Consider the following 13,983-nt stretch of genomic DNA (forward strand, 5'->3'; position numbering starts at 1 on the left):
AAGACGACCTGCTGAAGTTCAAACCGAGCATCAGAATGGGCAAAGAAAGGTGATTTAAGTGACTTTGAATGTGGCATGGTTGTTGGTGCCAGACGGGATGGTCTGAGTATTTCAAATTTTCACACACAACCATCTCTAGGGTTTACAGAGGATGGTCCGACAAAGAGAAAATATCCAGTGAGCAGCAGTTCTCAGGGTGAAAATGCCAGAGGTCAGAGGAGAATGGCCAGACTGGTTCAAGATGATAGAAAGGCAACAGTAACTCAAATGACCACTGGTTACAACCAAGATCTGCAGAAGACCATCTCTGAACCAACAACACGTCCAATCTTGAAGCAGATGGGCTACAGCAGCAGAAGACCACACCAGGTGCCACTCCTGTCAGCTAACAACAGGAAACTGAGGCTACAATTCACACAAGCTCACCAACACTGGACAACAGAAGATTGGAAAAACGTTGCCTGGTCTGATGAGTCTGGATTTCTGCTGCCACATTCAGATGGTAGGGTCAGAATTTGGTGTAAACAACATGAAAGCATGGATCCATCCTGCCTTGTATTAACGGTTCAGGCTGGTGGTGGTGGTGTAATGGTGTGGGGGAGATTTTCTTGGCACACTTTGGGCCCCTTAGTACCAACTGAGCATGGTTTAAACACCACAGCCTACCTGAGTATTGTTGCTGACCGTGTCCATCCCTTTATGACCACAGTGTACCCATCTTCTGATGGCTACTTCCAGCAGGATAACGCGCCATGTCACAAAGCTCACATCATCTCAAACTGGTTTCTTGAACATGATAATGAGGTCACTGTACTCCAATGGCCTCCACAGTCACCAGATCTCAATCCAATAGAGCACCTCTGGGATGTGGTGGAACGGGAGATTCACATCATGGATGTGCAGCCGACAAATCTGCAGCAACTGTGTGATGCTATCATGTCAATGTGGACCGAAACCTCTGAGGAATGTTTCCAGCACCTTGTTGAATCTATGACACCAAAAATTAAGGCAGTTCTGAAGGCAAAAGGGGTCCGACCTGGTACTAGCAAGGTGTACCTAATAAAGTGGCCAGTGAGTGTATAGTCACATGTGGCACTGACAGTCTTCACATCTCCTCTGGAAAAGTAATTCCTCTCCACTGACTGTTTTCCTCATCATTGGTGCTGATATGGCAATTATAGCTTATAGATTACTTAAATGTTTTTAAACTTCTTAAAGCATGTTAATTAATATATTTACAGTATATTGAAAGTTTCATGCACGCAGCCCTCCACAACACAGGGTGGCACTAATGTCTCATTTTAGTGTCTTTGCAAACGGATATACGCCTGCGCAGTAAAAGGCGAGTGCTGCAGAAGTTTGAGCCAAAGTCCAGATAAGATCTAAAGCAGGTAAATACAATCATTTCTAGAGTTATATTAGTTTAATTAGCGACAGCATTGTGTGGCCTTTTACTGGAGACCCACTTCCTTAAACGTCCTTAAACGCTCCGATTCTCATTCACGGCAGCTGCCATAACTTCTAAAAGTCAATCTTTATTTAATGATCATTGGTTATGAGAATGCAGGGATGCATTGGGTTTACCATATACATTTTCCAGACAATTAAGTCCGGGAGTTTTGGTTCAAAACTGCACAGCAATATTCTTTTTTCTTTTATCTGTGATGACTGAAGTTTTTGTAACCCAGAAACTCTGTTACACTTGATTTGTTTGCAGGGATTCTGCATGAAGACGATGCCAAAACAAGTTTAACAGAGTTAAAGCTACAGTCAACAGAGATGAAAGAAGAAGGAAAATTGTTGTTTAACTCTGCAGATTACTTCCCGTACTTTATTGTCAGGGAAAAATGTATAAATGAATGAATAAATGACTTTATTTCGAACCAAAAATTAAAAAATTAAAAAACAAACAAGACAAAGATAACAGTGTCAAAAAAGAAGTAGGTAGAGTAAAAACTTAAATGTCCAAAAAATTCCCAAATTTATTTACAATTAATATGCAATTATCATTTTACCCCCCAATTGAATAAATAAGTAATAAAGTCAGTTTATTTACTGGTTAATTACCCAGTTTATTTCTGGTAAAAAAAAATGTATGCATGTATGTAAATGTATATCGAAATTTTATAATTAAAAACGAGCAGCAAGAGAGGTATAGCTCAATTACAGCTGGCAACATATTATATCAACAAATCAGTATTAACAAATTAAAAACCTTTATTTTTGTTATTCAATGATAACCAGTGGCGTTTTTAGGTGTTAAATGATTGGGCAACAACTGCTGTGCATAAATACAAAACCAGAACACAGGTGATAACAGGTGACTGAGCACATACCTGTTCTCCTCAGTTTGCTGTTACGGTGCTCGAGTCCCGGTTTGTATGCGCTGTCAGATTTTACCAAGCTGTCCTGCTGTTTTTATGGTTGGCATGTCTCTCAGAAATGTGCTTGAGATCCTGAAACACTGTTCTTGTCCAGGTACCAGCCTCTCTGAATAATAACACACACCGGAAGCAAAAAAAAACCCGTTGTCACTGAAAGGCTAAGCTAGCAGTTAGCCATTTTGTTCCCTTAGAACCACTCTATGCTAATGCTAATTATGTTTACCTGCGGTTTGGTTTATAACATTATCCCGCGGCTAGAGGACACTGAAATGTCTTCCCACTATTCATTTAAGTTCTGGCAATATACGTTGACCGTGGCTACTATCTTCTTTAAAAGAAACGTTAACTTCCGACAACTACGAACAGCTCTTAGCAAACAGCCAATCAAATAGCAGAGGGGCAACGGCCAATCAGCTTGGGCATGCGCAGTGATGTTTTCCCTGGAAGTAGCATTGAAGCTAACCTCCTGAGACCTGAACTTTTGTTTGGTATTCTTTTTTTAAACTTTTCTTTGGTATTTTGGCTCAGTAGGACCCGATAAGTATAGAAAAAGTTAAGTTGTCAACGATAATTACGTCCAAATCACCTCAAACAAGACGACATAAAGTCCCAATGTCTTCAAACAAGAGGATAATAAAGTCCTAATGTCTTCAGTGGAGTACTTCCTAATTAGCAGTATCTTATCTTGTTACTGTTGCTAAAATTGGACAAATTTGTTGTCGAATCAAACTTTGAACATTATTAATCATAAATAAGTGAACAAGTTTCAACCATAAAATGTGATCAGGTTTTGGACTTTGTCCACTTCTGTGTCGGGGTCAGCTGCAGACTGATTTGGCAGAGATGGCTGCCATCTTGTTTTTTCATGGATTAGTGTATTGTGCTCTTCCTACCACTAGATGGCACAAAAAAGTGTCCACAGACGAGGACAACAGGTCTAAGTTAAGTAGAATGAAGTATAAGGTCACGTAAACCCAAAACATGATGTACTTATATGAGGATGAGGATACCAGTTTCAAGGTATACCCTGATATAAAAGTTGACGGTTATAATACTGTGTACATTTGCTTACAACAATAACCCTTCTGTTTTCTTGCCTTTCAGAGCCGTTCTGACTTATAATATTATAAATTCTGAGATACCGTGACACCGCAATATTTTCTGAGACTGTTATTGTACTGTGAAAATTCTCATATCATTGCAGCCCTACATGTGAGGTACTTGACATTGCCAGTTTGGGGGTATCCCTGAATTTATAAGAAGTCCACTGGGTATCACAGCACATTTAAAACACAATTTTAAAACTATCATCAGTCACTGACCCTTAAAATTGTACAATAATGATAAATTATAGAAGCAACCAACCTTTTATTTGTCATGCATAAATCTACAATATTGGTCATTAATGATGTTAGAAAACTTTCTGATAAAGCTTTTTTTTTTTTAATTTTTAATAGTTTGTTAAATTCTGCACAGAGATGGAGATACAGCTTCCACCTCATGAGGGAGCCGAGCTCTCTGTGGTCGACATGCACACAGGTGGAGAGCCTTTACGGATCATCCACAGCGGCTACCCAGAGGTCAAAGGTGACAGCGTGCTCTCCAGACGCCGCTATGTCCGGGAACACCTTGATCGCCTCAGGAGGGTGCTGATGTACGAGCCACGGGGACACTACGACATGTATGGAGCCCTGATCGTGGACAGTGAGATACCTGAGGCTGATCTGGGGGTGCTGTTCATGCACAACGAGGGGTACAGCACCATGTGCGGACATGCCGTCATCGCACTGGGACGCTACGCTGTTGACTACAAACTGGTGAAAGAACCAAAGTCACCAGAGACTCAAGTGAACATCCACTGTCCCTGTGGGTTGGTGAAGGCGTTTGTCGAGTACTCGGATGGTAAAACAGGAGGAGTGAGGTTTCTCAGCGTGCCAGCGTTCGCCTTCGCTACAGGTAGGACACTCACCCCGAAGAATTTCCTGGTGTTTTTATATTCCGCAGGATTCACTAAATGACTCTCCACCAGATGTGACGGTGACAGTGGAGAGGTTTGGTGATGTGACGGTTGACATCAGCTATGGTGGAGCCTTCTACGCCTTTGTAGACGCCCAAAGGTTTGGCCTCGATGTGACCAAGTCCAGGACTCGAGATCTGGTGGATGCAGCCACAGCAGTGACCAACGCTGTCAAAGCTCAGGTAACATGTTCAGGTTGTGCAGCTGTCAGGAAATAAGAAATGCTGTGTTAAACTATTCAACACGGAATTATCAGTGCAGATGCAGAAACTTTTTTTTTTCATTACACAATGTTTGTGGAAAGAGTTTGGCCATAGTTCTCTGCCTGAAACCAGTGGATTGCACCCTCCGGGTTGGGAGAGTTACTGCCTCAAGTGAGGGAGTTCAAATATCTTGGGGTCTTGGTCATGAGTGAGAGGAGAATGGAGTGTGAGATGGATCGGTGGTTTGGTGCAGCTTCTGCAGTGATGCAGGCACTGTGCCGGACTTTAGTGGTGAAGAGGGAGCTGAGCCGGGAGGCAAAGCTTTCGATTTACTGGTCCATCTACGTCCCAACCCTCACCTGTGGTCATGAGTTCTGGGTAGTGACTGAAAGAATGAGATCGCAAATACAACTGGCTGAAATGAGTTTCCTCTGTAGACTGGCTGGGCTAAGCCTTAGAGATAGGGTAAGGAGCTTGGACATCCGGAGGGAGCTCGGAGTAGAGCCGCTGCTCCTTCCTGTCGAAAGGCGTCAGTTGAGGTGGTTCGGGCATCTGATCAGGGGATCCCCTGGACGCCTCCCATTGGAGGTGTCCAGGGCGCATCCCACCGGTAGGGTAGGCCCCCCAGGAGGAGCTGGAAAGTGTTGCTGGGGAGAGAGACATTGATAGTGCTTTGCTCAGTCTGCTGCCCCCGTGACCCAGCCCCGGATACACAGATGAAAATGGATAGATAGATATTTGGAGTTGGACACATTTGGCCACATTGCATATGTTGATTTCGCAGCTTAGTTGTCAGTCTTGACGTATTTTTGTCTTATTCTCTCCTAGGTGAAGTTGCACCACCCAACCAGTGATGACCTGGCCTTCCTCTATGGCACCATCCTCACTGACGGCAAAGATAATTATTCCTCTGATCCCACTGCTAACATCTGTGTGTTTGCTGAAGCTCAGGTATTTTTCGGACACCTTTTTTGTTTGACGCTATGAGGAAAGCTATCTGAAACCTGGCTTTAACTGGTTTAAACATGTTCTCAGGTGGACCGGAGCCCCACTGGTTCTGGTGTGACAGCCCGAGTGGCTCTTCAGTATCACAAAGGTCTCATCCAGCTGAACCAGACCAGGACATTTCAGAGTGGAGCCACTGGATCCCAGTTCACAGGGAAAGCTGTTGAGGTACCACAGTTTCCTTTAGTGCCCCTGCTCTGGCCCCACCCTGCATGTGTGCTGATAAGATGTTAATAGGTAACTTCAACCTGGACCTGTTTTCCTATGTTTTTATGTCTAAGTGACTCTTTTGAACAACGATTTATTAAACTGGTCCAGGATTGAGCGAGAGCACTGCAGCCAGCAGTGCTTGTTTTTGCCACTGACAGGCTGAAATTGTTATAAATGTCTGACAACAATTTGGAAAGGATCCCTACAGAGATACAGAGATAGACTTTTTTGTTAAAGAGTAAGATCCTTTTTATGTAAGCAGCTGCAAAGTCGAAATTGCCAAATCCACCAGACTCTGTTTAAACAAACAGTAAAAAGCTAAACAATCTGAGCCAGTCAGTGGCAAAAACAAGCACTTTGAGTAGGCGTAAATTGACACAAATGTGCACACAGCCTGTTTTGACCTAATTCAAAAAGTTTTGTTCCCATCAGTCACTTAGACACAAGAAAATGGGGAAATAGGGTCCAGGTTGAAAAATACAGAAAGTTCCCTTGATGACATATGCCATGATGACATACACAGTCTCACAAGCTATTAATAATGATATTATACTTTTCTGTGACTTATGGCTGACAAGAACCTTTTTAATAATGTCGACTTTTGTCATTGAGGTTTTACTATTGTTACAAAAGTACTTTGGTTTATAACTAAAAATACAACTTACAAACTTCTGTTCACAGAGGCATGTCTGTGATTCTCTTCTGTGTTTCTGCTCAGGAAACCAAGTGCGGAGATTTCAAGGCTGTAGTGGTGGAAGTTGCCGGCAGAGCTTTTTACACCGGAGTGTCACGCTTTGTGCAGGAGCCAGACGACAAGCTGACACATGGTTTTCTGCTGAAGTGAGACTCGATTACAGGTGTTATTAAATGTGGTTATACGTAACAAAATTCTTTTTTTTTAACATTAGTCATAAGGTGCTTTTTTAACTTTAAAATTGAATATGCACAGACTCAATCATCACTCTTGACCTACTAGAAGTGTGCAGCGGTGCGTGTTTCTTGTGAGACTCTGCCCTCTGCCTGTATGTTCTTGTGTTTTTATTTTCTCTGTGGATGTTTTAAGGCATGTGCCCCTAGAGCGCTCAGGGGACGTTAGAGCTTTGTAAAAAGGTAACGACCAGGTGCCAGACCTTGAGCAGCAGGCATCCCCAGAGACGAAGTGCTGAAAACCCCCACAAATATAGTGAGGCAAACCAAATGAGAGTGAAGCTGGCGTTGGCTTTTACTTTCACTGTCACTGGCGAGTGCGTTTACAAACAGTATCTGATATTCCTGCATAGTATACCCATGGATGGATTACTGAGAGGACCAAGGGGCCCAAAGTGTCAGGGGTCCCCTTACCTTCTCCTGCAAAATGTCACCCCAGTTAACATATACCAACCAGGAAGAGAATCAAAATGACCACAACAAGATGCAAAAGGAACTTGAAGAGAAATAAAAAGGGCACAAAACAAGAAAAAGAGACACAAAATGATCATAAAAGACACATTCATTCATTTTCACTTATCCTATTAGGGGTCACAGGGGGCTGGAGCCTATCCCAGCTGACACTAGGCAAGAGGCGGGGTACACCCTGGACAGGTCACCAGACTATCACAGGGCTCACATAGAGACAGACAACCATTCACACTCACATTCACACCTATAGGCAATTTAGAGTCACCAAGTAACATGCATGTCTTTGGACTGTGGGAGGAAGCCGGAGTACCCAGAGAAAACCCACGCTGACATGGGGAGAATTTGCAAAATCCCCCACCCCGGATTTGAACTAGGAATCCTTTTGCTGTTAGGGAACAATGCTAACCACTGCACCATGCTGCATATAAAAAAATGACAGTCACAGTCAAGTATTCTGTTCAATAGCAGTTACAGACCACTAGATGGAGCTCTCAGCCTGCTGTCTATCAGAGTCTTTGAAGATTAAGATTCTTCAGTCCTTTTTTTCTAGTGCATTCATTCCTGTTCATAGTCATGGTGCTAATAAACAATTTTCTGACTCCACGTAAATGCTGCGTAAGAATTCATTCAAGTGCATGTGCTTAAATACAAAAACTCATGACTGTTTTCTCCCATTTATTATTATCAGGTCATTGTACAATGGAAGGCAATATTTAAATTATAAAAGTCCAATGGAGGTGTTTGACACTGGATGGATTCACACAGCTGAGGGGACAAATTCAACATGTGATGTTTCCTGCAAGAACGAAAACATCACATGTGGGTCACACACAGATTTTTTTTTTTGTTTTCTTTGTTTATTTTGCAGTGTGAATCCAGCCAGTGTTCAGAAAACATATTTCAACTATTCAATAAAAACATAAAGGAGGGCACTCCCTTCACAGGAGGAGAAACAAGTGTATTGCATCGACTGGGTATTGTTTTAATGTCATTTAGCATAGTAATTATCATGGATTTATATGTGCATGTGTACCAAGCACGCAACCTTATATATAGATATATGTAATCTATGACACGAGTGTCCACACTTGTTGAGAAATTGCAGATTAGGCCCAGGCCTTTGAGAGTACCCACTCAACAATTAAAACAACAGAGTTAAGGCCAGCTCTTAACAGGAAAAGGTTCAAATAAAACATACAGTGATCAGATATATAAATGCTGCACGTCAATAATGATGAATAGAAAAGAAAACCGCTGTGTCGCCTGCGGTCAAATCCACGTCTGTCTAACGACGCAGCGTCTCAGTCCCGTGATGGTTCTGACTGCAGGAGAAGGTCAGTGACAAGGGGAAGTTCAGATTCAGTCTTTCTCCAAAAAAATCATCTCTTGGACAGCTCAGGCATGAAAGCAGCCTCGCTCCATCTATGAAATCAGTCCGTACAAAATGGCCCCTTGTGTTTTTTAATGGAATCATCTTTCTGTTTGGATCAAGCGACGAGCCCTGAAGGAATCTGCTAGCTGCACGTTTCACTCTGTGCATAGATTCTGACGTACAAAAACAGCACAGAACGGTTCCTATCAAACAAGCGTGAGCATCTCTTACACCTTGAAGGAAACTCTTCTCCAGCTGGGAACACGTCCTGCTCCTGCACGACAACTTGTTATCACCAGACTGATCCTCCAGAGGGAATTATCTCATTTGGTCGTTAAAAACAACTTTTGGCTTCTGCTCCGTTTAACATCAAGACTTCAGAGGATGAAAGGTCTGAACATGTTGTGCTGTGTGTGGCTCTGCGGCGATGATGCAAGGCCGAGCTGGGTGGGAACGGAGGAGGGTGCGGAGGAATGTGCGTGTCAGTTCGACCCAGAGGGAAACTAATGATGAGCCGGGGTGGGCGAGCAAAACAAGGACAACGACCTCGACCTCCGCTTAGAAGTTGAGCTTTGTGACTGGTCTCTCTCTGCTCGCGTCTGTGGCCTGGCTGTTGATGCGCTTGCGGTTGCGTTTCATCTTGGACAAGTCCTTGTCGAAGACCTCTCCTGATCGCAGTGCTGACACCAAGTCGTCAAATTCGCCACCATCATCCTCCCCGTTGGCCTTCGCTTTCCGGGCCTTTCGCTCCTTTTCTCTCTGCTCTTTCAGCTGGTGACACAGAAACAAAAACTACTGTGTTAATAAAGATTCTCTCTGAATTCATTAACTGTTGCATCACAGAAATAGTTTCACATTTTTGGGAAATACACTTATTTAAATTTAACAGCTTTACAGGTGCATTTTGGTCAGACAGAGCAAGGCTAGCTGTTTCTCCTTTTGCCCTTTTCCATACACACGCTGGCTTGGCTTGACCCTGTTTGACTCAGCACCCCAGTCCAGCACAGCAGGGACTTATGCCCCCTTGAAGGTGTGGCTTTAACTGATGATGTGCTTTTGCTTGTGAACCAATGGAACATTTTTCTGTCCTCCCTGCTGGTGTTGTGCTCTTAATCTTTATTGTACAGTTGTCAGAATTCTAAAATTTTCTTTAAGCACTGCACAAACCTATGTTGGATTATACCCCATGGTGTAAACACTTTCTGATTCTTTTCATGGTATGTAAACAGTGAACGGTCACACACCTGAGCTTCCATTTTGGCCCTGCGCTCCTCCTCCTCTTTGCGTTTTCGCATGTTCTCGTTCTCCTGCTGAGCCTCGGCAAACGACTGCAGGAACTGGTCAAAGATGCCAAAGAACTCATCTGGCTGCATCTTACTGGCATCCTCACCAAAGTGCTTTACTGCCCTCAGGAACTGTGGGAGCAAAGAGAAAGGGGCACACAGGGATTAGATTAACAACAGGACACAGTGGAACCATGTTTAACTCCGTCTTTGACTGTTTTACAGGAGACTCATTAGGTCGCAGCTCTTTGAAATAAGAGCAGGGGCACCAGTAGTCAGGGCTTTGAAGCCTATGTTAACCCAAATCTGACCGGCTACTGATTACAGCTGAGGCCAGAGACTGGAGCCAGAGCCCACATTAAGGCAACGTGTTTGTTGAGTGTTGTTCACAGTAAGTTAAAAGGGACAACATCCAGATGTGAGCTCATGCTGAGAACACACACCTTCTGAGATGTGTAGAGATCTGTTGATGACATGCAAACTGTCAGGTGGAGCAAAAATGCATTCAACTGATTCATTAACTATTACTTCATTAATGTGCAGTGCATTCAGATGTGATGCGTTTTTTACTTCCTCACAACAGGACTCGATGTCTGTGACAAAAATGCCTTTAAATGTCACTTTTCTTTTATATCTTGGTATTTACGCACTCATACACTCAAACCAGATGCAAGGAGCTGTTTAAAGGGTCGGCATGTTCTCTGGTTCCTGATCACAAGCACAGGGAACCACTGTAAACACTCTCAAATATTTAACCGTGGGACACTGTAAATGATTCACAGAAACTAATGGCTGCCATGTGACTAGCAGAGCACTTGGGTCAATGGAGCACACTATAGGGTGAAAAACATGCTCAGAGATACAAACTCAGCATCGATACATGTGGGCAGATGCATCAATTAAACTTCAGGGTGTGATACTCCTGTCGAAATGGAAATACACTCAGGTTTTTGGTCATAGAATGCCTGTTTTGCTAAAATGGCTGTTTCTTTTTTTGCTTTGGTATGACACATTAGCCATGAGGTTTCCTGATGTGAGACAGAATTGTCAACCCGTTACGCTCCATTTCCATCTTCAGTCAACTAGAACTCCGTGGGGTGGGCGGATTCAAAGGTCCGGGCCCAGGCAAGCCATCAGGAAGAACTTATTCTAATTTTCAAACAGGCCACCCACACTAAAATCTAAGTTTGACAAAAGCATTCACAAAAGGACATGTTAGCAGGGGAGGGTAGTAAAGTGTTGCAAGAAACACACATGATTAAAAAAGTATGTTTTTTAAACTGTACTTCTAATCTTTACTTGAGTATATCTTTGAGCCAGAAATATATTTTTTACTTTACTACAATGCCGTTAAAACCTCTGTTAAAACTGGCAGATTAATCAATGGATGCACCCTACACTAAAATGAGAGTGTTGCTCCAATAAATAGAGCCCTAGAGATGAACACGTTTCCACAAATAACTGTTGAGTTAAGTTATGATTGGTCATCAGACGTGGCCAAAGGGGAGGAAAGAAGCCTCCAGGTGTGCTCATATGACACCAGCCGATGTCGCAGCATTGTCTGATCAAGCTGTTAAAGGTTTGGTGTGTGGGATTTAGTGGCATCTAGTGGTGAGGTTGCAGACTGCGACCAACTGAAACCTCTCCCATGTGCCAGCCATGTAGGAGAACTACAGTGGCCGTTGCAAAAACCTGAGTGGCCCTACATTGAACCACTGTTTGTTTTGTCTGTTCTGGGCTACTGTAGAACAATACGGCGGACTCTGTGAAAGAGGACTCGCTTATTATATAGATATATATATATAGCTCATTCTCAGGATTCTTAGGGTGCTTTTAGACCTAGAGTCTTCAAGAAGGTCTCAGTCCGGTTGTTTTGGTGCGCACCTGAGTGCAATTGCAGTGTTCACACCTGCCCAAACGAACTGCACTTCGATTGAACCGAACCAAACAAACAGGTCAGGTGTGAAAGCACCTTTAGTTTCAGGTTATTATTAACTAATAAAAACATAGGTATTAATACTATGTTCCATTACAGCAGTATACCCCCATAAATCCCTCACACATGCCACCAAAGTGACTGTCAACACTTGATGAGCCGGCCTTCTATGCTTTGATGAGCCGGCCTTCTATGCTTTAGTAAAAACAAAAGCGTTGTTTTTTGCACTGGCAAAATACACCTTTAAAAAATGGAAAATAAAATGCACTTTTAGTAATTTATTAAGCAGGTACTTTTTTTACTTTTACTTGAGTGGGTTTCTCTAACGTTGATGTTCACTTTTTCTTGAGTAATTTCTTATGTACTTCTGAGTATTGATTTTCAGTTCTCTCCCCACCACTGCATGTTCGGTTGAACGTGTAAAATAATATCCCCCGCCTCTGTTCCTAGTTTTCTCTTTTGACCTGCACACATGGCAACAAGCAGACCGACCAATAAAGCGTCAGAAGTGCTGCGGCAGGAAGCTGAAACACTTCACTCCTGCTGTGAGCTTCCTAACAAAGGTGACCGATGAGGTCAACAAGGCGTGTAGAAACAGCTGCGCCGGGAGGAAATGGGATGCAGGCTCTCTGTGTCTATAAGTGAAAGTGGTGCCGTCCGCCGTGACTTACCAGCTCCTTGGCCTCAGTGAGGGAGTCCTCCACGTCGGAGAAGCTGAAGCTGGCCACGGTGATGAACTGACTCACCACCGACACAAACTTGTCGCCCAGCTCCTGCGGTCGCTTCTTCTGGTACTCCAGCTCCTGTGAGTCAAAGTGATCCAGGAGAGGAAGTTAAAGTACAAATAAAAAGGACACTGAACCTGTTCTAAACATTGTATAACAGTACAGCTGATACATAACATGTATTATGTCATAGATCCTTGTGACTCACACTCTCCACGCTTTTCAAGCCACTGCGCAGGTTGCCGATATCTTTTTCCAGCTCAGTCATGCTGCAAAAAATAAAAAGCGATGGTTAAATACAAAATGAAAACCACACAATAGTCATGCAGCAGATTCTCTCCGCAGCTCTACCTACTTGACTTTGGCTGCCTCGGAGAGACTCTTCAGATCCTCCTGGAACATCAGCACTTTGGGGTATTTCTTCTCCAGGATGGTGATCAGGTAGTGCAGGAGAGTGATGTTTCTGCAAACACACAGACGCGCGCACACATTGAGGCGGACCAACCTTCAAGGCAGTGAATGTGTCAAACATGCAGTATATATTGCTTTTATTATGTAAGCTCAGATATGAATAACCATATGGAGTTTTATTCACATCACATTCCCTCTTTCCAGATGTGACTTTTATATATATATTTCATGCAGTTGAAAAATGTTCTCACTTGTCGATACTGGATTTGGTATCAGCGATTTTGTTGAGTGAAGACACCTTGAAGCCGTAAGCGTTGCCCCTCTGACCCTTGTTCATGAAGTTTCCAAACGCCAGCACCACCTCCAGCAGCTGCTTCATGCTCTTGCTCTGTAGAATTTCCTTGGACGCCCTCGACAGAGCTGAGACAGGAAAATTTTTTTTTTAAGATGTTTTTAAGATAAGATAAGATAAGACAGGATAAGATAAAAAATATAAATAATAATAATGATAATATTAAATATATATATTTCATATTATATTTTTGTATATTTTTTATTATTATTTATATTTTACTTTAAATATATAAATATATATATATTTCATTTTACAGTAAAAAATGTGTTAATTATAATACAACAATAATTACTATTATTAATGATAATAAAAAATAAACGTAAACAAGGAAACAAAATTAATGAAATAAATATCACATAAGTTCTCTTAAAATTATATTACTGTAAAAAGACGTACAGTCCACTTTATGCAGATAAATAATTTAAACATAAAAGAATATAAATCTATTGCTTCATCATGCTTGACAAATACAGTATGGACACAAATTACCAATGTAGATAAAAGCATATTAAACAGTTAAAGTCTGTGTATGGGTAATTTGTATATGTGTATGTGTATGTTTTAGGGAATTAAAGTTGATTTATTTTTAGATTTTGGTAACTTGGCAGATATAAAAAGGTAAAAACATAAAACATTAAAATTTTAGAGGCTGTCAGAGACGACTACAGAGACTTTTCTTATTTG

General features: G+C 42.3%; 2 protein-coding genes and 1 long non-coding RNA gene across 6 annotated transcripts in view; 1 reads left to right on the top strand and 2 right to left on the bottom strand.

Moving 5' to 3' along the window:
- LOC117270370 (uncharacterized) overlaps positions 1-2,777 on the bottom strand; it is a 29,937-nt gene extending 27,160 nt beyond the window's left edge. The window contains exons 1-2 of the long non-coding RNA XR_004502801.2: positions 2,608-2,777; positions 2,337-2,490 (exon numbers count right to left, since the gene is read on the bottom strand). This is a non-coding gene — a long non-coding RNA (uncharacterized LOC117270370). The remainder of the gene's footprint in view (positions 1-2,336; positions 2,491-2,607) is intronic.
- Positions 1,318-7,820, top strand: l3hypdh (trans-L-3-hydroxyproline dehydratase). Of its 2 annotated transcripts, none has more exons than XM_033647933.2 (6): positions 1,318-1,391; positions 3,861-4,340; positions 4,414-4,583; positions 5,433-5,555; positions 5,640-5,777; positions 6,538-7,820. In XM_033647933.2, exons 2-6 carry the CDS (start codon positions 3,863-3,865, stop codon positions 6,661-6,663), a joined length of 1,035 nt encoding a protein of 344 aa, XP_033503824.2. In that variant the 5' UTR covers positions 1,318-1,391; positions 3,861-3,862; the 3' UTR covers positions 6,664-7,820. The 2 variants fall into 2 exon arrangements, with proteins under 2 accessions (XP_033503824.2, XP_033503825.2); XM_033647934.2 differs by having other exon boundaries at positions 1,326-1,391; positions 3,842-4,340.
- A 59-nt stretch (positions 7,821-7,879) lies between these two features.
- daam1b (dishevelled associated activator of morphogenesis 1b) overlaps positions 7,880-13,983 on the bottom strand; it is a 76,491-nt gene continuing 70,387 nt past the window's right edge. For all 3 annotated transcript variants that reach the window (XM_033648772.2, XM_033648774.2, XM_033648771.2), the window contains 6 exons: positions 13,196-13,364; positions 12,889-12,996; positions 12,742-12,802; positions 12,480-12,611; positions 9,834-10,004; positions 7,880-9,360 (listed from right to left, as the gene is read on the bottom strand). In XM_033648772.2, the coding sequence (XP_033504663.2) occupies positions 9,148-9,360; positions 9,834-10,004; positions 12,480-12,611; positions 12,742-12,802; positions 12,889-12,996; positions 13,196-13,364 (854 nt within the window). In that variant the 3' untranslated portion in view covers positions 7,880-9,147. The remainder of the gene's footprint in view (positions 9,361-9,833; positions 10,005-12,479; positions 12,612-12,741; positions 12,803-12,888; positions 12,997-13,195; positions 13,365-13,983) is intronic.

This window comes from Epinephelus lanceolatus, chromosome 13 (assembly GCF_041903045.1).
Source record: "Epinephelus lanceolatus isolate andai-2023 chromosome 13, ASM4190304v1, whole genome shotgun sequence".
In the NCBI taxonomy this organism is placed as follows: domain Eukaryota; kingdom Metazoa; phylum Chordata; class Actinopteri; order Perciformes; family Serranidae; genus Epinephelus; species Epinephelus lanceolatus.